General features: G+C 39.4%; 1 protein-coding gene across 1 annotated transcript; it reads right to left on the bottom strand.

Annotated features, from left to right (window-relative positions):
• Positions 1-8,004: 8,004 nt before the first annotated feature.
• DNAJB6 (DnaJ heat shock protein family (Hsp40) member B6) lies at positions 8,005-22,028 on the bottom strand (the record flags this gene model as incomplete). The annotated part of the gene is made up of 7 exons (XM_079538528.1): positions 8,005-8,110; positions 8,969-9,110; positions 9,974-10,105; positions 17,708-17,818; positions 18,173-18,232; positions 20,594-20,703; positions 21,964-22,028. The coding sequence occupies 7 exons, from the start codon at positions 22,026-22,028 to the stop codon at positions 8,005-8,007; spliced, it is 726 nt and encodes a 241-aa protein (XP_079394654.1).
• Positions 22,029-26,650: the final 4,622 nt, after the last annotated feature.

Genomic DNA, 26,650 nt, shown 5'->3' on the forward strand with positions numbered 1-26,650 from the left:
TTTCGCTTTAACAAATTACAGCCTGACACTTTCAAAAATAATAGTCTTGAAGTGGTTTTTCTGCTGACAAAGAGTCTGCAAATACAAGGTGTACACTGGCTACATAATTCAAGTGTAAAATGATTTCCGTGCAGCACTTCTCCTAAGCCAGGAAAGGGCTGAGCAGCATGGCACGTACACTTATTTACTTTTCCATTAATGAATTTCCATGTTACCACAGCTATGGCTATATTGGTGAAGCTGCCCTGCGTTGGAGTCTGCTATTTAATCAGGAGGGAGGAAACAGAGTTTTTGTAATTTGTATAGAAAGAAAACTTCACAAAAGCTATTTTAAGTGCTGAGTATTGAGATCTCAAAAACATGGTTAATTTGTCCTTAGAAGAACTATGATTTAGTTCTGGTAGTTCCACAGCTCTCCACGCAGGGCACCTTCCCAAGAAAGTTAGGAAGGACCTTGAAATAACAGAACTGTGCCATTAAGTTACACGATAAAACAGTAAGTCTTATGATTTTGTTCCAAGATGTGTTTTATGGTTTTATGACCCAAATGCTGCTGAGTTAGAATTCCAGGAACTTGCCTATCCACAAGCTTCTCTTAGAAATAAATTTGAGTAAGGATGAATATTAACAAATGCAGCTTTGGGTATATTCAAAACCCAAATAATCATCTACAGACAAGATTTTTCATGCACAGAAGCCCTGTAGGAGATGCTCCTCTGGCAGTTCCCCGTAGAAATATTTTTTTCTGACATAATGTACGTTGAAGCATTCAGCACACTACCAAAATGGCTCCAATTAACAAAAAGCCACCCCTTTTCACTGCAGTAACTCCATATTCAGAACACGTGTGTTGCTGTCCACTAAAGATTTAACACACACACAGAATAAAAACTTGAAATCATTAAAGCTTTGACTACATATTTTGAATGAACAGTCTGTTCTGACAAATTAATCTTTGTCATAACCTTACGTTAACAAGAAACCTCTTAGTCTTTACCTCAGGACCTGAAATGAGGATCTCTCAAGGTTTTGTTGGAAAGAAACAGGAGGCATACAATGGCTCACTGTAATTACAAATCAAGTTCTCTGGGACAGTCACTGAGATCCTTGGCCAGGTTTCCCGTTTGTCACTAAACGCCCAATCTGTCCACTACAACAAAGCAACAACTTACCTTAACACTTCAGAACATCTTTCTCACATAAATTCCGCTCATGGCATGTACACATCCCTAACTGGATGCTCTAGAGCAACATTCATCACGCAGCATCGGTGTCCTAGATGCACGTGTTGCCTCCTGTCTTCCCAAGCACACTGCTTCCTCCAGCCCTCCCAACAGCCCCAACCATCCCTTCAACTCCTTCATCACTAAGGCACCCCCTGTCTCAAATGAGAAAAAATGTTATATGCGTGAATGTTAACCCAACAGGGAGGGAGGGAAAGAGACGATCTTAATTAGACTCCACGAAGAAAGGTCTGAAGGACCTCTGTATCTTGCATCTTGAGCTGCACCTCAGGCTCCTGAATTTTTGGTACTATATAGAAGCTGAACACTTGCTTCCCGCTAAAACATAATTTAAAGATGAACTTCAAGACAACATCAGCTAGAGAAACCACTTCTCATAGAACTTTCTTCAACATTTCATCATTCATGTGTTTAAAAAATGCATGTTCTTATTTGAATTTGCCTAGCCTCAAACAAACATTTATGTTCTTCCAAACAAGGCACAATTTAATATGCACTTCTACCTTACCTGTATACATATTATTTTTAACTTCTTTTTTAAGAATCAAATTGGATTTGGCACATCATCCTCAGGCTGCAGAAGTACCTTCTGTTTCTGCCCTGGCAGGAGAAGCAGCCTCTGCATTAACACACAGCATCTGCCAGCACAGAGGTGTGAACACATGTGGGAAATGCCCACTTCTCGATCCACTGTGACAGCTTGTGATCAGGTTTTCCTGACAGGATAAGGCAAAGGCCAAGTAAAGGAGAAAGTCTTTGGAATTTATGTCTATGGCCATAACAGGCTGAGCTGGTTTCTTACTTCTCCCTTACTGTTTTTTTGCCCTGCAAGTTACACTGCGAAGCAGCATCATGAATATCAAGGATGTTTCTTTTTGTACAGCTGAACTATACAAGCCAGAAAAATGGAAGTTCAACTGGATGTATGCTGTGAAAGGAAGCCTTTGATGACTGTTCTGTTTTCTCTTAGACCTTCCTGAGAGAAAAAACCTACCTCTTAGGCCTTGATCAGTAGCTAAGTTAAAGACTCAAGCCAAGAAGTGCATGAACATTACCCATGCTTGCCAGCAATATCCAAATGAGTCCAAAACAAACTGAATTTATAGCTCTCTACTGCTTCCCTAAACGTTCACTCACCTCCTGTTTGTACAGAAGAGTTTAAGAATCTCCTTTCTGTAGCAGGGGGGTTGGAACCTGATGATCTTTAGGGTCCCTTCCAACTCAAGCCATTCTATGATTCTACTGAAACTAAGCATACATGATGATAAGGATCTGATCATATTTCCCATAAGCAGTCACAAGAAATGTGTGTGCAGAGATTAACAGAATAATTCTGGGACGTGCCTGAGCAACTACCTGACAGAGCACTTCCAAAGAAATCAAAATACCAAAATGTAATCTGATGAGAGCTAGTATCATTAGAAGAAAAAATACTTAGTCCTATGAACAGCTAAGACAGTCTGGAGGAAAGGCTGAGCTTTCAAACAGAAGTCCAAAACAACTTCAAAATATTCCCAGCTTTGATCCCTGTGGAAGAAAAATGACAGAAGCCAAACGTGAAAGTATTATGGAATAGGTACTTTCACATAAATAAGAAGCAATATCCTGTTGCTGAGCAAGACAAATATCACAACAGCAGGACAAATTCTGATTAAGTTTATGGTTTCATTTTTGTTCAGTTCCGAGTAAAGGGCAGCTTCCAACCACAGGCCCATGGAAACCACCAGAGGTGGCTACAGTGACAGTTACATAAACCTGTGATAAATACGCAAGTTAATCTTATCCCATGTATCAGTTACAATGATTAACACACTGCATGTATTTCTGGGGAGAAACTGAGAGGCCACTGAACTGCTCAGCTCCTCTACAGATGCGTTAAGGATTCTGCAGGCTTCGAATTTTTTTCTCCAGCTAACCTCCCCTCTGGGAGCAAATTTCAGTCAAGCTTGTGACTACAGCTAAGATAGAAGAATCCTATCCCAGAGCTGCTGCTTTGCATCTTTAGCTGCTTTGCTAACAGCTTCAGGCAACTAGGTTACAGACAGAACCAAAATAACTCTCTTCTGGCCAGCAGGAATGTGCGCTCCAAAACCTGAACTCTGCGCAGACACTCAGGCTCTACACTCCTTAACCCACACCATTAATCTGTTCAAATTGACCTACAGATAAGACATAACGCAGGTTTCATATTTCATGTTGAACAGTAAATAAGAAGAGGAGCTGAAGCCTTCTGAACACAACGTGCCATTTGTTATACCATGTAGAAGACCAGCATCCTTACTGCAGTCTGGTCTCTCTCAGAATTAACATGCAGTTGTGTTAAACAGTTCGGCTTTATTTCAAGTACTGGTAAGTCAGCAACTACAGGCTTTTTCCTTTTTCTATGAAGTTGCATTTGAAGTTGGCTGCATTGAAAAGAACAGCTGACAGCACTCTGACCTGTGATTTGATATGAAGGATAAGCCATAGAGAAAACTGAAGTACTAGGAGCTGTTACCACCAGCCTCTAAAAATGTATTTCCCCAATTGTTAATTTAAGTAAAGCTCAAAGTTATGTATTTCTACTGATTTTAAATTGAATCCACAGTGCAACTTTTTATTTTTTTGCCTGACAGTAACATCAGTAACAGTTTGTGTCACTAACAAAGTAACTCTGCTTGGTTCCAACTCTAATGCAGCATAAGGGCCATTTAGGTATTTTGAATGGGAGATGAAAAAGTTTTTTGCTTTAAACAATCACCTGAAGACAAGCAATAACTACAGGGAAACCCAAACTACATTTAGTACTATGTAAAGCAAATTTGAAGGCACAAGTCAGTCCCTAAGTAAACAAGACCAGAGGGAGCAAACAGTACTCTCAAAGTCTGGGTAGCGCTGACTATCCAGTTACTGATGTCTGCATCGCAACTACCCCTAAAGAACACAATGACTTACAGTAAGTCTAAGACATTCACAACACCAGGACCAAAGAAAGGTTTTCCAAAATCACCTCTGAAACACTTCCCAAGGAAGGCTAACAAGAATTCTAACACGAAGTTAAAGATCTATATTAATACAGCATTCTTTAGAGAAGCTCTCTGGCCGTAAGCATTCACACAGCTCTAATGCACTCGTTGTAAAACGCAACACTGACAGCTAGGCACCATCTTCTTACACTCACAAATTAAGGCAAAATGGGAAACAAGCTCATGTTTCAGACAGAACAGAAACAGATCCAGGAAGTTCAGATTTCAAAAAACAATTCCCTTGTCATGGTCTAGAATACAAAAGCACACTGAAATGCAACACAGACACACTTCTGCTCACACCTAGAGCTACCGCACTGAGGGAGGCAAGCACACGGGACCAGTCAGACACAAATACTGACAGAGAAGCACATAATATACTTGGGCTTATTCAGAGTTTTTAAGGTCTTTCACAAGTCCTGCCCTCAGCATTCTGAGACACAAGCCCTCCGTCGCGAGCTGATACAGTCTGACCTGCAAACGCCACACGTGCTCACACTGCAGAGCAGAGCTCTCCCACTAAGACCACAAAAATGCCTGTGATTCCCAAAGGATGAGGTCTTCTGAGAACTGAGAACTACAACAGCTGCAACAATTTTAAAACGTGAAGCATTCTAAGGCAAAAATCACAGCTTTTTCAACAAAGCAAAGTGAAAGGGCAGATGCCATGCAATCGGAAAAGCTAAGCACATTGCACTGAAGTTACCACCATGCACAACAGACCAAAAGGAGGCCGCACCAAGAAAAAGCATTACAAAGTTATTGCGTTCTACCAATGAACTTTGAAGCAGGGCATGAAAGAGTAAGTGACAAAGATTCCAAAGATTCAAGAACTCCATCTTAGCTTTTCCAAACCGCCAGAAGAGGTTTGATTTAAACTGGGTGGTGCCCCAAGGCATTCAAATTAATCCCTCCTGTATGAAGAAATGATACTTTTAATCATACAACACACATTTTTGTCAGCTCTCATCCCACTGCATATGTGATGTGTAGCATATGCTAAAATTAGGAACTTCTGCTGTTATTTTTTGTGCTACCTGGGCCAAAATATATGTGTAAGGAGATCTGCTGCCCTGGATGAGCCATAGTGTCAGCTTTGAACATGCATGCTAAGTACACGTTAGTAAGAACTGATACAAAAGTTTTCAGAGCAATCTAATACATGTATTTTTCCAGAGAAAAGAAACTCATTTCAGCAGCAAAATGACAAAGTCTGAATATCTGATATGTAATAGGAAGGAAGAATGTAAGTTGGATCCACAGTAAGCATACGATGAGGATTCATTTTCGTATTAAAAATGAAGCTGAACGCAGTGGAGCTGTACTGTTTCAATTAATTCTACATACTGAAACAGGTGCAGACCACTGCATTTTAGTCACACGTACAGCGTCAGTTTTTCAATCTGCCATTTACCCTTGAGTGAACGTTTTAAATCTCTCTAAGAACAAATGCAAGCATGTGGGTACAGAACTGCCACTAGCAGCCATGCTACCAGAATTGCCTCATTAACTTGAGCTACTCTAAGTGTTAGCCTAAAAAAAACTGAGAGTAAAACACAAGGTAAAGTTTGGCTGCTCAACATAAAAACTAATGGGCATCGACAGGAAGGAATTCAAACTCAACTCCAGAATGTCCTAATTTTATTTGAGTTGGTTAATCAATTTTGAAGCTTTTTTTTTTTTTTAAACAGTTTACATAACTTAATGGAACATGTCCTATAAATGTAAATTAACATTTTTCAGAACTCAAGACAGCACAACAAAGTAAGATTTTGAAATAAATTACTTGTTTAGTAATCATGTGGATCAAGGGAAAACATACAAGAGGAAGGAAAAACAGCATCAATAAAACACTGTTTGTTAAGTTCCAGACTGAATTTGTGCTTCTACACACACAAAAAAACCCCCACAACACTGAAGTAACAAGAATTCTGCAAAGAACTTGAAAAAGGACGTAACATCTCTAGTCCCAAAATCAAAGTACACATTAATGCCCACTATCAGTTTGGTTCTCTGAACTTAACATGAGAAAGAGAAATTTAAAAGAGGCTCTGTTCTAAACGTGCATTACATTACAGCAGTTTTTTAGATAGGTGGTATTAGGTGGAAGTTGAACCAGCTGTTTTGCAGGACAAATATGAACAAATCTTTGTTGTATTTAATAATTGATGCATTTGTTAGTACAAAGTAGATGATGTTCAGTAAGAAGGCATTAAATGATCAGCTGAAAACACCATGCTATTTTCCTAAACATGAAGCCAGACTACAGAACTTGGTGAAGGCCAGATGTTCAAAGCTTGTGCAAAGACAGAAGCTGCACACCCACGATTTAAGCATGCTGTTACCCAGAGCCTGGCAGGTGTTAACATATGCCAATATTTATTTGCATTCTTCCTTCACGTTATCAAGTCATCTTCCACTGAACTTTGAAAATCTGGTCTTAGCTACAAACTGACATTTTACCTTACTCGATTAGTTAAAAAGAAAAAAAACATACATATACATATAGAGAGAGAAGGGCACTCAACCATCACTTGTTTGGTTGATGATAAAATGTCAAAACTAAAGTGAGTTCTTCAATCTAGACATTTTCCTTTCGTTTGTCCCTGACAGGTTTGCATAAATCTTCTCCAAATCAACTGTTTGTTCTCAAAATGTGCAAAACATTTTAGCATTCAGAAACCTCTTGTTTTTGTTTTTGTTTTCTTTTAAAAAAAAAGACTGATATTTTTGGACACTATACATTATTTTTGAATTTGCCTCAGAACCTGAAGCCTTAGCAAACTTAGTTTTTAAATGGAGGGACACGCTTTTGGCCTAGAGGAGGGGAAAAAAAAAAGCATTACAGCAAAAGATGGAGTTAAGAGAGTCGGCCTACGAATGCTTCTTAAAAACAAGTGCTTCAAATGCAGGTTTAGATAAGAAATTAAATATGTTTGCAGTCACAGTGAAGCAAACATCTGGGAAGAAAAAAAGGCCCTCATCCTTAAGATGGAAGAAAAAGGTGGTGGGGAAAAAAAAAGCACTGTTTTCCCAAGTTGCCCAAATCACACACAGACACAAGAAGGTTACAAATGCCATTCATGAAAGAATGCACCACAAACATCAGCATTTATTCACTTTGAATTTTTTTTTTTTAGCAAATGACAAAAGACCCAGCTTACTGGCTTCACTTTTGTTAACCTTTTGCTTACATTACACATTTAAACATTTGTCAAAACTTACTAAGTTGTCTGCATTCATGCACAACTAGAAAACATCCTTAATTTATTTAAACCAGAAATGCATTACCAGAAATGTATTAACAGCGTTTGCTAGTAAACGTTAAAAAAAAAAAGTTGAAATTATTAAAAACCTTATCTGGAAATGTTAACTTCACAGCAGACTTAAACTACTATTGGCTCACATTTCAAACAAATTGGAAAAAGCAAGATTCATGCTAGTGTTAGTATACATCTTGCCCTAGCACTACTGAAGGATCATGGTTCACCTTGGATCATATATGTTAAAAAGAAAAGTGCATACAGAAATTTACAACAATTTTAAGGACAAAAAATGGTCCTATTGATGTGGTCCCAACAATTAACTCAAAAGTCTATGACAAATACGAGCTCCGGTGAGCTATTTATACTACTTAAGATTAAGTACGGATATACAGAAAGTTGAGTTCATTTGAAATCTTCAAAAATTGTTCCTGTCAATCCTCAAATGGTGGCTGTTATAGCTTAAAATTTCTGTTAAATGCGTGCGTTGAATTACTTGTTATCCAAGCGCAGCAGCTGCTCCTTACCATTTATTGTTAGCGACCTTAACTGGCCATCTTCTTCAACTTCTACTCTCTCTTGTCCATTCTCAACAATTCTGTAGGACAGAACACACAGTTACCAATTTTAAAGCACTATCAGCAGTTTGAAAGCCTGCACCAGACCAAGGCTTCTAGATAATGAAGTGTAACGGAGCACTGCCCGCTTAACACAACAGCAGTTGGCAAGGTTTCACAATTAACAGTGCAGAAGATGTAACCAGCAACCATGTGCATTCCATCAGTGATATTGCTTATTTCCAGAAAGCAATTTTCCTGCTATAAGTTTGAATCCTACAGTTAATTCACACCTAGATTTTAACTAGCATGGCATTCTGCCCTCGTGACTAAAATGAAGAAACCACACAGATGAATATAAACTCTGAAAATTGAACTCGGTGAGGAAAACACATCCATATTAAAAATGGAGGAATGGCTTCCCATTCAAAACAAAACGTCATGCAAAATGATTTTCATTGGGTATTTCTTTTCCTTAAATATTTAAGTCCAGTAATCATATTCAATTACTTGATCAATAAGTTGAAAGAGTACTGAACATAACGCAGGGTACTCTACATTTTCCCAAACGCAGTTTCTCCATCACCCATGGGTGTGCTATGTGCAATACCTGAAAACACCTTCATTTTCAGGCCTTACAAGGCTGAACAATTCTTGGCTGTTAGAAGCTTAGACAAAAACACTACCTTCTCCATTTTCACACGCTATAACTATAAGCAACTCAGCAAAGCCAAGAGTCACAGAACCCAACACTACTTTTTTGCCTTTATTTTTTCAGGAAAATCCAAATTTTCTCATGACCATCAAGAGTAACAATACAAACCAATGCTGTTGATACGTAAATAGTTATATGCATGTATGCAGAATATACCTGTAGGTAGTTCATGGAAGTCTCTTACCTCTTTGTAGTAATTTTTCTGCCGTTAACTATTTTAGTTGAGGTTGATACTGATTTGAAGTTTCCCATCCCACTACCACCAAATGACGTAGAGGAGAACGAAGTAAGGCCTCCATGTCCCAGAGAACCAAATGAAGTAAAACCTATTGGGGAAAAAGTTAATATGAAAATTATTTGACTAAAGCCATAATTTTGCATGACTGTGGTCTTCAAATTTATCAGCTACTCAAACTACCTCCTAGCTTTAGGACGCCCTTTGATGGCTCCATCAACACAGCATCAGTGACTCATGGCATTAAACAGCAGCGTGAACGTTATATCTCCAGCCCCACTGACTTCTTCCACATGGACACAGTTCCAAATGCAGAGCATTGTCCTCTTGTAAAGAAAAGGCCTGTCAGCTGAATCCAACCATTGTAACTTTATATCCCCTCAGGGTAAAACTAACAGCTATAACAAGTCTGATTTTTCATTTTAACAGAGACAGTGGGTTGCCCTATGTTAGCAGACAACACAAGTTTTGTATTGCTAACATCTCAACTAATACTCAGAATCTTTACACTTGAAACAATGCTGACTACCATAAACTCTCCACAAGCTCTGAGACACAGACCTCACCATTTGAGTTAACTATTCCAGAACTCATACTAGAACTCACTGTGTTTCAAAACAAGGTCTTTCCAGGGTGTTTTCCAAAACTTAACTAAACACAGTCACACCAGTGCTCAAGGACAAATAGAACTAAAACAATTCTCAAGCCATAAAGATACTGCAATGTGGTCTTGAAGGTTTGTTCACTTTTTATCTACTTTCAAGTAGACAAAATATTGTAATGAAGGTTTTATTTATATTCAGACATTTCAGAGAGCAGACTACATTCCCAAAACATCAGTCTCACAATTTCCTGAATCAAGAAGACAACTTTTATGAAGTATTTATCTGCTTACTACACCGAGATCCTTTGTGAACCAAAACCACATCCTTTGTTAAATGGTACCTTATTTACCTGTGTCAAATGAAGGAAAAGGACTTCCAAAAGCAGGGAATCCACCAAAGGTAGAGAAAAATGATCCGCCAGCTCTGCTTCTGTTTCCCCTTGGACCTCGTCTGCCCCCGAAGAAGTCTTCAAAAGGATCTTCTACAAAACAAAAGATATTTAAAGAGGTTAATCTCACTGCATTTCATCATTAAGGCTTCTTTGAATTAAGGAAAACAAAGTTCTAGTTGTAAGATTCTTCCTTTGAAATGCTTGATTCTATTGAGATAAAACATCCACTAAAAAGGCAACTCCCACTGTCCTTTTGGACTAAATTCTGTCTCACATTTAGAATTGCAATCATAAGTAGTTCATTTCCTTATCATTTTAGCCATTTAGTATTAAAACAACCATAAACTTACTGTAAATGCTCTTTCATTTCTCAGCACAGTAAGCAGTAAAAGTTATAACATTAGTATCCTTATTTCAGATGCTCACACAGCATAATTGACTGGGGAGCACGATAAAAGAACTGCAAATAAATATCAATTTAACTGTGCCCACTCAGCATTTGTCAGATTTAGAACGCTTCAGATGCATTATCATGATCTTTACATGGCAATAAGGAGTAACACTATGGAAAAACTAAAATCTCAGAATTTAATAATATTGGATATATATACTGCTCACAGCTTACTGCTGTTCCACATACTGCAGTTCACCACTATGAACTCTCTGAAAAGTAACTTCCAGAACATCTGTGTCAATAACTGAAATATAAAAAGCCCAATCAAGGGATGACTCAAATTTCAACTGCTCTATGTGTTTATTTTGGCCCTTGCCACACAAGGTACTTTAAACATTTATTCTGGTGCAGATTTAAGTAGCAAATTATGGGACACCATGCATTCAGACATTATCAAGCAGGAGGAAAAGGTGAAAAAAAGAGTACCATGGAAAAAATTATGTCAAGTGCACACACCACAGTTACATCAGCAGCAGTTATCAATCCCACTCCCATTAGGAGAGCAATAGATTCTTTCTAAAGATAGCTACTACATACATACATAAAATACCATTTTTGTTTATGTATAATTTTATACATGTAAATAGACACCTCTGTAGTAATATCCCTATTTACTCAGAAGCAATCAAGCTTTCCTAACATACAGATATTACGAGGCTATGTAAAAAAGGATTTTTACTCACACTCTTCAAACAAAGAACTTTGGATTTCAGTCATGTAACACATACTCAATATACACATTTCTCATTTTGAACTCCAAAGTTCAAGACCTTCAACTCACCAAAAAGAACTCTATGAGGATGAGTGCTGTACAGTACCAACAATTTTACCACATTGTACAAGTGGAGATTCAGTACTGAAAGCTAAGTCAGCTTAAGCTCTTCCTGAGCAATGGAGAAACTGGTGACAGCATCAGCAGGGTCACGAAAGCAAGGTAAACTGATGTAACTGTACTACTGTTCTGATGTACTAATTGGCAACCAACAGGTCGGAGATGAGCCCACTTCTGGTACCACCACAAAAATCCAAGCTCATGTATGCAACATCACCAAGTTCACTCACTAGTGACATTTCTAATCTGGTAATAAAAATTACTACTTACCATCTGGTGCATGCGTGATTCGTTTACAGAAGTGTCACAATGTATTTAAGGCTGAACAAATAAAGCCTTATAGCTAAGGTCCAGGAACATGTTCCCACCAGGGAAGGTAGAAAATGCCAGGAACGACAAAAATAATCCTACTTTACACAGTTATTGAATAAAAAGGCAGGACCAAACTTTTATCTTACATACACCACCAAGCAATGATAAAGTTTCCTTGTTTCCAGGCTTTTTGGCTGTTGTGTTCCTGTGCTATTTTTACTTCAAGATAATCTGTTATTATCTTTTAAACACTAGAAGTAAAACCAGTTCTTGGGCACAGCAATATGGGAACCTACAACTACAGTTTGCACGTCCCAAACAAGCACTGAAACCATTCTTTTTAAAACTGCTTTTTTTTAAACCACTGCAGTTAATTGTTTTGAAGCCTAATATATTCTTGCTAGGGTGACTCAGAAGTTAGTTATGAAGGTCATTCACTCACGTGTACAAATGATCTATATTATATTACTCTCACTGTTAAGCTTTCTATTTATAGCCCAATTTTTCCTGTTACCTGGGGTTTGAATAGAAACAAAACAACCTGCCATGTAAGCTCCGAGTATAAGATCCCCCCCTGCTATCAGCCTGTTCCACAAGTGGCTCTCCCACAAAGCAGCAGCCAGAATGAAGGTTTTATGGGAGATACCCACTGTCAACACAGCTGTACATGGATTACTGCCTGCTCCTCTCCTTACCTACACTTGGGTATGCTCCATATCAGCCTTTGGCAACCCTACACGCCAAAAAAAAAAAAAAAACCAAAACCTGTACTCTACTTCCAGCCTCAGGTGATTCCAGTTCGCAGTTCTGCTAATAATCCTCCAATGTTCTGCCAGTAATTCATGCCAATAAATGAGATGCTCAAACCAGATTGCAACTGACTGCTGAATACTCAGCAAGACAACTCAGAGACAGGGAGATGGGGAGCTTTTCCAAGGCAATATTCTCTTTTCATGACTGTGCTGACAGCCATTCAAGTACAGTACGCAGAAAAAAATGCCAGAAACACTGAGAAGTGAAAGCAGCAGGAGGCTTCTGCACGATCATTTGTTGTATCCTCCACCACATACACATTCATACAGCAACCTCGCAACTGCTCAGGCACTGTTTATGCTTTTAGACCATAAATCAGGATGATGAATAGTCCCACTCAGCAAAATAATAACATTTCAGCCTGGTAGGTCTATTTTTATGATTTAGCAGAACTTTTCAATGAATGATATGACCTTTCCACAGAGACAGCTTTTCCAGAATGTCCCCAAAAAACAACCACAAGTAAAGACCCTCCTAAAAATGGAAAACAACATACTGTGCAATTGACAAACATCCTAAAACCAAAATGCTGGACCTTAAGGTACTACTGAATATTGTTCATTTTAATGAGGCTCATACCAGAAGCTTATGAGATGACAAACTATCATGTGCAGCTCCAAAAGAAATGGTCAGCACACTTCTGACATTAAACTTGTGGAACCATGAGAACAGGAAGAACCAAAAGGTGAGAGGTTCAGGAAGACTGGGAGAGCTTTCTACTGGATCAGTGGCATGGGATGACACAGAGACACTGGGAAGAAAAGTAAATGCTTAAGCAAAGAATTCATGGTAAACTGTTAGGAAAAAGTGAAACAACAAAGGGCTCTGGGACTCATCTGCTGTTAGGTGGAAAGACTGCAGTTACATAAAGCCAAGTTAACATATAGGTAGGAAGGGACACACAACCTCCAGCAACAGAAGACCACACGTTAACAAACTCATCTGAAAATTCTGACGTTAGAAGTAATGTGTTCCTAAAAGAATTTACTTCTTTCAGAAAAGATCTGTCAATTCAAAAGCGACTGTCCTGTTCATCTGGGCAAATCATTACAGCAGTCACTGGTGCACAGCAGAACCCCACTTTATCATGTGGAAAATAATTTCGCCTCAAAACAAACCAAACCACCACCACCACTGAAAATCTCCCTGCAGCTCAAAATGAAGTAGGTCATGATCCCCTCCTCACCCTCAGTTCTCAGCTGTAACACAAACACACAGGACTTTCTCACTGTCAGCAGCATGATCCACTTGCAGAATACTAGAAAAGATGAGTTCCTTTTTTCTCTCCTGTCCTGTCCCATGATCACAGAACTGTATGACAAGTGGCATTAACTCACTGATCCAAAAGAAAACAATATTTGTATTGTTAACTTTCTCCTGCATCCATGAGCTAACCTGACTCAGCACTGGCAAGACTGGAGTATCTGAAAGCAAGCAGGCAGGAAAGCACAATACAGTGGAGGAAGGGAATAAGGGAGTGCAGCTGAGTACCTGCACTCGTCCACAATCCAGCTTTACTTCATGACTTTCAATAAAGTCAACTTACGACATCAGCTCAAACCTTCATCAAAAGTAAAACTAAAAGCATCACATTTCCTACTGCAGTCACTTCTACCATGACATTATCATAGCTGGGGCAATCAGATCACTCACTGGTCAGCCTGATGGAAGTTCCACCACATCTGTTTTCTGTGGTGGCTCCCAATGCAGCTGTAAAAGCAACTACACTGCTACAAGGAGGGGAGCTGGAATGAGCACCCAAAGGTCCAAAGGAGCACAGGAGCATGCTGCCAGCAGTACTGCCACGTTAACCTTCATCACACAGTAAAGCTTATCCCAGTGCAGTGCCATTGCTCACCTCCAAAGAATTTTATAGTCACAGTGCTAGCAAGTGTTCTCACATGCACGAACTGTTTCAGCCAGAGGCTTTGACAGTGTTACAGGTAAGTATGTAAAGGGTCACTGTGAAAACAGGATCACTGCTCAGTCACCACCCCTTGGACTACCTGCCCAACCAGTAAACCTTCTTTCCTTTTGTTCACTGCAAGGGAAGCCGCACTGCTGCCTCTGCCAAAATATGATAGTGAGGAAAAGCTTAACACCTGTACTGCAGAAACAGAAGGATAACACCATAACTGCAAGGCACTGAGCACAGTGATGTCAAAAAGCTGCTTGGCCCTTACAGAAGGAAGCAGTCTAACTGAACTGTATTCAGTATCACAGTCTGCATTGTTTCAGCAAGCAAAGACAGAGCCTGCCTTGAACTCTTTGTATCAAAGCACACTGTGACTGAACGGACCATATCAGAATCATCAGTGTAATAAATGCAGGTCAGAACAGCACGCAAAGGGATATAGGTTTATATAGGGTTGTAACACGTACAATAAAATGAAATTACTGGAGTAGATGTTTCTATCTTGTCTCCTATTCGAAAAAGGTCTCAAAGATGCAGATTCACAGAAAATACACACAGAGCTTACACTATAGTTTTGGAGAGAACCCAAGACACAATAAAGTATACCATCAGAACTTCACAAGCTGCAGAACCTATAGGCATTTCTCAAGGAAATGATTTCATCCTTAATTATAACGTATACTGCAGTTGATCTCTTGATGAAGAGATCAGAAGAGCCACGAAGATGCTGTTGCAAACAGTGCTGATTCACCTGTCTAGTATATTTCACCACAGTCTTATAATTGCATATTCCATAAATGAAATGTCAAACAGATGCTTGCCCCACTTACTTATGAAAGCTTACCAGCAGAACTGTCATAGCATTTGAAAAGTCTTTCTAAAGATACATAGCAGTGATTCTGGATTAGCAATTTCCTACATAAAAGAGACTGAGAACATTACCTTTTAATTTCATCTAAACCATAATTATATAGACGTAGATTACTGTGCAAATCATAGAATCATAAAGTCACTCAGGTTGGAAATGACCTTAAAGATTATCACGTCCAAGGTATGCTCAGGCATACCTTAAAAATGAAGGATTCTTCTACTACCACTGTACGACCTGCTTGCCTTGTGCCATGCCCAGCACTTGTCCTCTTAAAGACAAATTTAACCTGCTAGACATCCAAGGAAAAAAAACAATTTTGGAGACCAGTAAGCTGAACCAGCTCAGAGATGCACACAATTAATACAATTAACTAAAGGTAGGGGAAAGATGGCGTGCCTGCGACCTCCTCTTAGGCCAGTGTGCCATCAAACAGCCCCTCAATGCATCTAGGGGGACATCAATCAAAGATTCCAGTCGTAAGAGACAGAGAAGAGTTTGGAGCGTGGCCTCTTCAACAGCACAGTCTGTATGGAGCCACTGCCATTACTTCCAACTGTGTGATAATGCTGGTGGGGTGAGATGATTCCTGCAATGGAAATGCTGCCTTTAAATCTATAAGGATATTTCTGAAACATCACTGATAGTAAGACCCAGACCATCCCATGAATACTTGTTGCACGCTTCCATACCAAAGCAATGAACACACAAAGCTCTGAACTTCACATACACCGAAAATTGCAAATCTGTGTCAACAAAAAGTTTAATTACGAAGAGGACAACATTACACAAGACAGCTTTAATTGAAAGCCTCCTCCATTTGCAGCTTTAGTAATTTGACTAACAAATTTACTTTGCCTTAGACTATCTAATCATCATAAAATTATCACAAGATGGGATTACATGTGGATTAAAACCATGATCTTACTCTCATGCCCTGGCAAGACTGCACCTAAATGTAATAAAAAAAAAAAAAAAAAAAGCTTTTGAATTTGAACTTGCCATTTCTGGATAACTTATCCAGAAATTTCTATCTCATCTTCCCTTGGCTCCAACCACTCAACAGTCACTTACCACTATGCTTTTGATAAAAAGCTTCATGAAGCTATGCCATTTTTGAAACAACATCCCAAAATACATTTCATATAAAATACATTTTGCAAGGATTACTGCACAGTCTTCCACATGATGACTCTTTAGACTTAAGAGTAATTCACCACACTTCTCCAGAACATTCACCTACTGTTTATGTACCCAGCACTGCACAAGTCAACTTGCAGTAATTCTCTATTGCATAACAGACAGCTATCCAGTTGAGTTTCTCCTTGACAAAAATGTCTGCCTAGTTAGCCACGTAATAAAGTGAGATTTTCACTGTTGGAAATCAAAGGTACAATTAGAGTTTTGAATCTCAGAAGGCACACTGATAAAACAAGCTAACACACATGAGAGCTGCCAAGTTCATTACCTATGTAGAATGAGACAGATTTCTCTCAGCCAAAGTGCAGAGAGGACACCCATCTGGAGCAGCTTAACACATCTGACCACACAGAAAAGCACTACTCCTTGCAGGATTTATTTGCTAGACACACAGGTATCTAATGCTGTTTGACATGCTCTGAAGCATCCTGCCTAGCTCCTAATAACTGAAGGGTAGTGATCTGCTCTAGTGCCTGGGTTTTATTTTCTAGCCCATACAGAATAGAGTCTATACTGAGCATAGGATCTGATCTCCTTTATAGCTCACAACTCACGTAGCAGAACACACAGAGATGCTGAATTAGAATTCTGCCACTTCTGAGAAGATCCTCATGCACTTGAGCAAGTAAAACCACAATGACAAACGAGCACCAGCACACGGTAAGATCAGTTTAACAATTCTGTCACACATTGCTTCCTATACCTAAGCTAAGCAGAGACTTCAGGAGATACCTAAGTTATCTAGATACCTGTAGATATCTGCACCTACAGAGGCTCCATCCCCCAAGCAAACAAGTGACGTAAACCTGGAAGATTCTCTAGCTGATGTATGCAGCTGTTTTTATCTTGTCACCAGAAAATCATTTGTGGTATACCAGTTCATGCTGGGAGACATGCTGTAACAGTTTAAAGTAACCTAGTCAGTTTAGAAGCTCTCCATATTACATTAAATATTTACAGATCACCAAGAGGTCAAATTCAGCAGACAAAGTCCACAGAGAATTCCAGTGTATACTTCTTCTGTCCAATGTTATTTCCTTCCAACCTACAGAGACAGAGCTGCCAGAAATTTTTTTTTTAAGCCATGCCTTCTGACAAACATGAGCAGGTAATCTAAACTTACCCTCTACTATCACATCAACTGAGAAAAAAGACTGTTACAGACATTTTAATACAGAATTGCTTACCACCCATTTTCAGAGCTACTTCTCATAGAGCTGTTTTAGCTAAGCACGTTCTATAGGACTGAAATGAATCACAGCAGAGATGGACGTAACTAAAACAAGTAGATTACTTACCGAAGAAGTCAAATGAAAAAGGGTCCCTTCCACCAAAAAACTCCCTAAAGACATCATTTGGGTTACGGAATGTAAATCCAAACTCAAATGGATTATCAAGGTGACTGCCACCTGCAAAAAACAAGTTGAATTTCAGTCACCCTCACACACTTGCACTACCAGTAAAGTTCAAGCCACTGCAGCCTTTCAGGCATTTTAAAAAAAAACATATACTACAATTCCTATTATTTCTATCACCCTCCCAGGTATCCCACAAAGTAAATACACTTAATGCTTAATTCCTAATTGATACTAATTCAATTAATTCTATTTTCTTTTTCCAGATACCAGCAGACAAATCATAAAACATAATAACCATTACATACTTTAGGCCCTAGTACAGGCAATCCTGGACTCTCCTTTACAAAAGCAGCAGAAAATGGCTTTTCAGCAGAACAAAGAAAGAACTGCCAATTGACAACATACCTCCACCTCCATTTATTAAGCCTTCTTTTCCAAATCTGTCATAGATGTCACGTTTTTTAGCTACAAGAAAAAGTTGTACGCTGTATCAGTAATTAAACACAATAAATTGTTAAAAAAAAATAATAACAATTAAAAAACACTTCACTGGTCTTTTCAGCTAAACTTCTACTCAAAGCTAGTTTATTTAAGAAAGTTCTGACAAGAAACCAGTAAAAATTTTTCTTGAGGGCTACCAAAGCAGTTTAGGTTCAGAAAGAGCAGACAAGTCATTTCACACTTACTACCATGTAGATATAAAAACCTTAGGGCCCCCTGTACTAGAAAAAAAAATACTATGATATATAAATAAATCTCAAAAGAATACCATCTTCCATAGCTACCACGGAAAGCTTTTGGCTGAAAAGCCCTGGGATTCAACCCTCTAAGTTGGTTGAAACTTAGGATAAAGCCCAGGTCACCTCTCTGCAAGAAAGAAGATTCCACAAGCTCTCTTGACAAACTGTCCCTTATGCTGAAGGATTTTCATTGTAAATATTTTATTCCCTTTGTTCAACTGGAACACCCCTTGTTGCCTTTTATTGTGCAAGGCCAAGTTCACTGTGAGAAAGTGGTAAGAAAGGAAGAACAGGATTTTGTGTGACTATAAACTCAATTATAGCCACTTTATTTTAAGAAGGAGACCAAAAAGTTGTATAAAAAAAAAAAAACAGAAAAAATTCTAAGAAAGGATTTGACTCAAAATGCTTGCTCTCTGTTGTTTAAGACGACATGGAATGCTCTTCATTTCACTGCAGACCAGCACCCCAGTATCCACAAGAACTGGAGAGAAAGCAAGTTAATTCCACATTACTACATAAGATACACTGCTGGCAGTGGAGGAAAATCTGAGAGTATTTTGCTGATACTGCTTGAAGTATCAGTCAGGACATCTGATTTCAGACTCTTCATGTTAATGTGTTATTCCCACTGTAATATTTTCAGTGGAAGATGCTTTTGAAATTCAAATAGCATAACTGAAAGAAAACGCTGATACCTCAACCAGCTACTGAGGAGCAAAATACTTCCTCCTGGCTACAGAAATCCAGTTTTACATAGTGGCTATCATTTAGAAATGATGCAACCTTGCAATAGGTACACATATATATACGCACACAGAACAAAGCCTAGTTCAATAGGCTTTGCCTTTTTAGAACACAAATAAAGGAAGTTAATCTACTTCCATCAATTAAAAATGGACACAGAACAGACTGTCAGAAGCAGCAGAAAAGTTAAGACCCGAGAGCTGAAGAAGCCTGAAGTTCACCTTCCAAAAAAATTTCATGTTCTTGAAACCTGAAGACAGGAGTGCCCTATGAACACACCACTTCAACATCCTTTGCACATGTAATCCCTTACACAGCTACCCTCCTTGCAAAAACCTGTCTTCACTCAAGCCTGTAATGGTGTGAGAAACTTTATTAAGTTGGCAGGACAGTTGACTGCCCTCAACCAGTGGGCTCAGGATTTAGTTACCCTTATGCACAAGTGACTGTTAAGATCCCAGTAACTTTGGTTTGGTATACATCCAAGAACAGGAAATATTTTCAGAAAGTGTTCTAGAATTCCAGGAATGTATTGTTTCCAAAGAATCTAAAGACCTACATGCCACCCAGACCAGTATCCTATTTTCATCTTACTCAAAGAATTTACTTAAGAAGGTGAAGCTACTCTAGAAGACGAAAGTTCATAAATTCAGTTTTATTTCCATCATGGCAATTAAGAATCAAAATCAAATCGAAGACACAGGGTGTACAAGACAGCTAAACCAGGCCAAACTCTGAAAGGTAATCTAGATCCTGCTGCTACTTTAAATAGAGCTTTCCCACTCACTCACTGGTTCCAGGTGAAATCAAGGACACTCCAGAAATAGAATACAGACAGATGCAGTCAATTACAGAGGAAAATAATCAGAGTTGCTTAAATCACTTCATTATGATTCAGACTGCTTCTGCCAAGACATTTGCACAAGTTAATGCTGCTTTTCAAGCAAAAAAGACACAGATAAACTAGAAAGTGAATTCCTCCACCACACAGGTCAGGCTAAGCAACTGATTTCAATTAACACTTCCCCTGTATTTATGGTAATATTGGTTTGACCTCCTTAGACAAAAGTGGATCTTAGCTTCCAAAAGGGAAATTGTCTGTATTACTCATCAAGAAAGATACTGAATTTTTGGTTCCAAAATTTCTGCTCATTCTCTCTTATCTGCAAGCTTCTCCCCCCCCCCTCTTCCTTTCCTCAGGAAGTAGTCTAAGTGCACGGCCAGACAGAGATGGATACGGGATCCCTTTTAAAGCATCATGAATTTTCTCCTCAGCATTTTTGGTCTTAAACTGACTATCCAGAGAGCTGCAGTGCAAAAGCCCATTTAAAATACCTACCATCTGACAGAACTTCGTAGGCCTCAGCTACTTGTTTGAATTGCTGCTCTGCTTCTTCTTTATTTTCTGGATTCTTATCAGGGTGCCATTTTAATGCCAATTTACGGTACCTAATTGGAAGGAAACAAAAGGATATTTTATATTGAAATGAAGAAATATGCTCTAAGCACAGACTGGGTATCAGGAATTCTACACTGTGAGGATGGTGAGACACTGGAATAGGTTGCCCTGCGAAGCTGTGGATGCCCCCTCCCTGGAGGCATTCAAGGCCAGGCTGGATGGGGCTGTGAGCAACCTGGTTGAGAGGGAGGTGTCCCTGCCTATAGCAGGGGGTTGGAACCAAGTGATTTTAAGAGCCCCTTCCAAACCAAACCGTTCTATCATTCTAAACACAAAATGTGTCAAACAAGTTTTCAGGGACTACATACTTATAGATTTCCCAGTGCCTTCTATCTTGCCTCTAGAATAGCACCAACAGATCTTGCAGGTATACAGAGAACTGTCTACCCAGATTTGCTAAAAAATAAACAACTTGTTTTTAAACTGGAGTTCTTCAGATATTTTTACTTTAAATACTCCTGAATTTCTGAACAAAAGGTAGGTGTGAAAAAACATTCCCTAACATTTCTGCTATGGCCTTCTTAAATGCTCCATACTCCAACTACACTACACCACAACCAACTACCATAAACACCAAGAGTACTCTTCTGATCCAGACATGAATGATAAAGCTTTAGGAGCACCTTAGTAACTAACTGTGGTAGTATCTCACATCAGAGGCACGTTTGATGGCTATCTCGTATATAATGCCTATGCTCAAAAGGGATGTTTAAGGCTAAGTGTTCAAAACTACTTAGAGGAACAAAGCTAAACTTGTGCAAATGTTGACTGGCAACATTTCACACAGTCATGCAGCATTACAGTTCACATTCTGAGTTGACACAGATTTTCTTGTGCAAATCCCTGCACATACAAGGGACAAAAAAAGTAAAGTACCACACACTTTAGCAATTTGATTAATTGTAAAGCAGAGCACTCAGGAGAAGGCAAGATAAACACAGCATTTCTACGTCACCCAAAACTGTGTCTTAATGCCAAATATTTTTGGTATACTAGGAACATGTACTATGGGAACGTCTCCTCCCAATAGTTTGCTGTAAAGTAAACAGTAACTTTTAGGGAAAAACAAAAGGCAGAATGCCAAATACTTGTTAATAACTTAGAAATCTAAGCATCTCTGCAAATGGAGAAGATGGTTTGCAGTTCAGCCACGGAACATTACCTCAGATGACAACTATTCACCCATGCATTGAAAACAAAGAGGATGTATTTGCTCCTTAAAACATCCCATATATACCAGTGATACTTACGCTTTTTTAATGTCTTCTGCTGAGGCATGCTTCTGCACTCCCAGAACTTCATAGTAATCCACCATGGTTCAGCAGTTGTCTTGTTTACAACAGGTGGGGCTTTCAAATCCTGCAACAACAAGAGCTTGTAAATGAAGTCTGTATGGTAATGCTGCATCATTTTTAAAAAGATCAAGGCAGATCTTAGGAAGAGCTACTACCAAAACAGACCTAGTAGGTGACTGCTTTTACACAGTCAGATGTTCCAAGCATACACACACAGACACACACACTAAAGATTCACTTATTTTAGGTTGACACATGAGCCAATTACTTTGATTCTCATTTGGATTCATATCCTTTAATTTCATTGAAACACAGTGAAAAGAGATTAAGGAAAACAGCAGGTTCCTGAAATAAATTAGACAGAAAAGCTGGTTTTAATCACTACAGTGAGAAGGAATTGTACTGCACGCCATCATTTTTATATACACATAAATAACTTCTGAATGGAAAAGCAGCCACACATCATATTACTGTATGGCACCTATGTGGTATCTTAAGCACACGAGTGTAAGCAGACAGCAATGTTCTTTCATGGTAGTTTTTAGTTGCCTTTCTTGACAGACAAATCACACGTTGCTAAAGCTGCTGAATGCTATTTACTGATTACCAACAGCAAGTACATAGCCAGAAAAGACCACTGAACTGAAGGCTAGCCAACCGACTCAAGTAAGGAAGCTGTTTGTACTCCTTAGAATGAGAGAACAGAGTTTTTACAGGAACAAAAATAAACTGAAACTACTTTTTTTCCCCCTTCAAGTCACTCAGTGCGTCCTCTTACAGTCCAGGTAGTTTCATTTTTACATTTACAAAAGTACTGTAAGAATCAAACACAACACTCTGAAATAAAGTTACCCTATTGATACTACATGCATCCTTCAATAAAGATACAAACAAGACTAAGATACAAACACTGAAGTGAGACCTCCTTTTACAATAATTAGATACTTCTTCAAAATAACATTGCTGTTGCAGGTTAAAGCCAAATGAACTTAGAAAGGTGGGGATGTAGTTTCATCCACTTCTCCTCCAATGGCAAGTTCTTGCTTAAACTGGCATTGCCATGCACTTCCCACCCCACTACCAACAGAAACAAACATACAAGAAAAGCTACGTGCTTTTTGCAATCTAGTTAACCAGAGTTCCACAGACACTGAAAACATTAAAATGCAGCAGGTAAGGAGACCTCTAATTGACTCTGCCCTTTGATGAAACCTCCGCACTGAAAAAAACAGTATGGGTGTAGTTAATAATGCAACCATCACTAAGAAGGGATGCTGGAAGACACAGTAAAATGAACATCAAGAATGCCAAAACACATGTGATAGGAACAAGCTTCAGTATGTAAATAGGTTACGAAAAATAACCCAGAATACTCAACTAACAACCAGCCTAGCAAGATCTGCTGTTTCCCAAACAAATGGGAAAGATGCAAAACTCTTGGAATGAGTCCAGAGGACGGCCACTAAGGTGATCAGAGAGCTGGAGCACCTCTCCCATGAGGAAAGGTTGAGGGAAGTGGGCTTGTTTAGCTTGGAGAAGAGAAGGCTGCACAGAGACCTCATTGTGGCCTTCCAAAATTTGAAGGGAGTGCATAAACAGGAAGGGGAATGGCTGTTTACAAGGGTGGACAGTGATAGGACAAGGGGGAATGGTTTTAAACTGAGACAGGGGAGGTTTAGGTTAGGTATTAGGAGGAAGTTTTTCACACAGAGGGTGGTGACACACTGGCACAGGTTGCCCAAGGAGGCTGTGGATGCCCCATCCCTGGAGGCATTCAAGGCCAGGCTGGATGTGGCTCTGGGCAGCCTGGTCTGGTGGCTGGTGACCCTGCACATAGCAGGGGGTTGAAAATGGATGAGCATTGTGGTCCTTCTCAACCCAGGCCATTCTATCATTCTATGAAATGATCAGAACAGCCCTACTATCACACAGCTGAGGAGCACAGTCAGCAGGAGTTAAGTACATTATCAAATCTTGGAGCCAATCATCGTGAGCAACAGTGTATGTAGAACATGCACCTTATAGAAAGAATCCAAAGGAAAAAAAGATCCTGTGTGTTTGCACGCTGCACCTCCTGTGGAAGTGGCATTGCTCAGTTTCCACTTGCCACCAATGCGATACACGCAGTTCAGACACGCAAGCAGCTCTCTGAAAAAAACAAACTGCTCGCATTCTCTCACTCAACCATTCAGGCAACAGAAAGAGTTCATCTACAATTAATCAACATTTCTATCTGCTAGTCACCATAAACCATAAACTGCACTGCTACAATTTCAGGCATCAACGGAATGTTTTCTTGTGTCTGAGAAAGTTTTAACAATATTTACGTAAGGAAAACTCATCTGAAGCTTTTTCCACCATCCAGCTTAGGCAAAATACACTAACCCACAAAACAGACAGCATCAGCTAATGTTCTGACTCTTAAAATACAGATTTCTGTGCAACGCTCAGTAAGCAGGGGGAAAAAACCTCACAAACCAGAAAAGAAACTTGCCTACGATACAGGAAAATAAAAGATTTAAAATATTTACTCAGGAAAACAACCATCATCAACTTACAATAGAAGAGAAAATAGTTATGACTGATAGTTTAAAGACTGTAGTAACATGCCTGATTACAAAGTCCCAACAATTCCACGAAGCAAAGCAGCTACCCCCCTGCAAAGCAAAACCCAGAACGACTCAGCTGTCCTAATCAAAATGACAAAGATCTTTTCCCAATCTCAAATGCGTCAAAGATTTGTCCTCAAATGCACAAGCAACTCTTATTCATTAGGCACTCCTGAGTGTTTTCCTTCCACGAGGATTCCAGCCCACATTCATTAACTGCCCGCTTCCAACCACAGCAAACCTTCAAAGCCTCAAAATAAAAATCAAGCAAAGATATACCACATAGAAACTTTTCATACCCTTTGTTTTTTACTTGCATAAATCTACAGCTGCTTGTATGCGTCACTGCACTGTGTTTACAGGATTCTATCAGCTATTCCAACTCCTCATGAGCATGAACAAACCCAACTGCCAAACATTCCCGCGAAACAAAAGTTTTCATAGATCTCTCAGATCTCACAGGAGCAGTTCTGGCTTACCAAGAAGCGCAGCACTCACACTGATACAAAGCAACCAACATGCTGAGGCTTGAGACCTTCCTCTCACAGTGAAGCCCGAAGCTGTATCAGCTCAGAATGATCTTGAAACGCGTCTCGTAGTCTCTCTACGCAGTGAAGTCCTCAGCTACAGAAAAGGCATGAGTACGTTTACAAAAGATACGTAGAGATCTAGAGATCTTATGGAAGATCAGATGACAGGGAAGAGGTAATTTATCAGACGCACAGCCTTCCAGAATGACAAAGCAGCAGCCCAAACTAAATACAGAGTAGAGGAAGGCACCTAAATGAGAAGTTACTAAATTGTCCAGGAGTTAATTTAGACAACAAGAGCCATGTGACCTTCGCAGTCAGAAAGTTATCTATTTCTGGCCATGAAGCAATGGTACAGCAAGAACAGCCCTGAAAGATTCCAGAACAGCTCGAGCTCAGTGACTCGTTCAGTCACCTGGGTAGAGGTTCCAAATTCCCTGATTCACACAATTTACCCAAGAAGCTGATATCGACACTCTATGAGCTGCCCAGCCAACCAAGCCCTCCTACCTGTCTGCTTTCCACATCTGAATCATTACATCCAGACAGTAACACAGGAGAACATCCTCTTTCAAACCCCAGCTCAGCTTCAGCTTGGGTCTGACCTACCAGCAGCAACTGAGCAACTCACAGATGTCTCTGGTATGTCAGCAGATGATGCACGTGCAGTAGATGACACACGTGCTCTAGGATCTTTGAGAATTACAACCTGTGATTAAGAAAATAAGATTTCTCACATTCCAAGAGTTTTTATTAGAAAGCAGTGTGTCAGACCTGACGAGTTTTTATACTCCTTCAAAGAACCACAAACACTCCAAGCAGCATCAGTGCTGTTGGATCCAGGGCCACGGATAGGATGGCATGCAACACACACCCAAGTCTTCTAGTATCTTTTAACTGATTTTTATACAGCTAGAATACCTTTGTTAAGACTTATTATTTACAGTCCAGTAAACTTAGAGGCATACCCTAATATCTCCATGCTGAACATAACAACCTTAGGATGACATTCAGTCACATCAATTGCTCATCGCTTACAGATCTCAAATATAATCCCTGAATTGTAATGACTTGCCTATTCTGTCTTTCCAAGCAAATCTTCTAGAAGGGTAAAAAAAAAAGTCAATCACAAAGCACTAACTGCCATAGAAAACAGCAAGAAACCCCACTCGTACAACAACCAAGGAGATTTCACCCAGCACAACACACTAAGCTGTACGCAAAACCTCTGCACTGTTAACTTCCACTGATCCCAACTCAGAAAAGCTACCTTAGAGTTTCATCTCACAGGCTCCACAAACTGGTTTCTGTCCTGAAACACATAAATACACAGCATAATCAAAGTTAGCAAAATGGACTTAAATGACAACGTTTATCCTCATCATGTTACACTGCCAAGCATCCCCGAGAGATGAATCTAACCAAATCAACATTCCAAAATGCTTACTTTAATCCTATGCTTACAACAAACATCCTGTCTGCATGTTAGAAAACAGTTGTCCT

The sequence above is a fragment of the Tetrao urogallus genome, assembly GCF_951394365.1.
Source record: "Tetrao urogallus genome assembly, chromosome: 7".
Taxonomy (NCBI): domain Eukaryota; kingdom Metazoa; phylum Chordata; class Aves; order Galliformes; family Phasianidae; genus Tetrao; species Tetrao urogallus.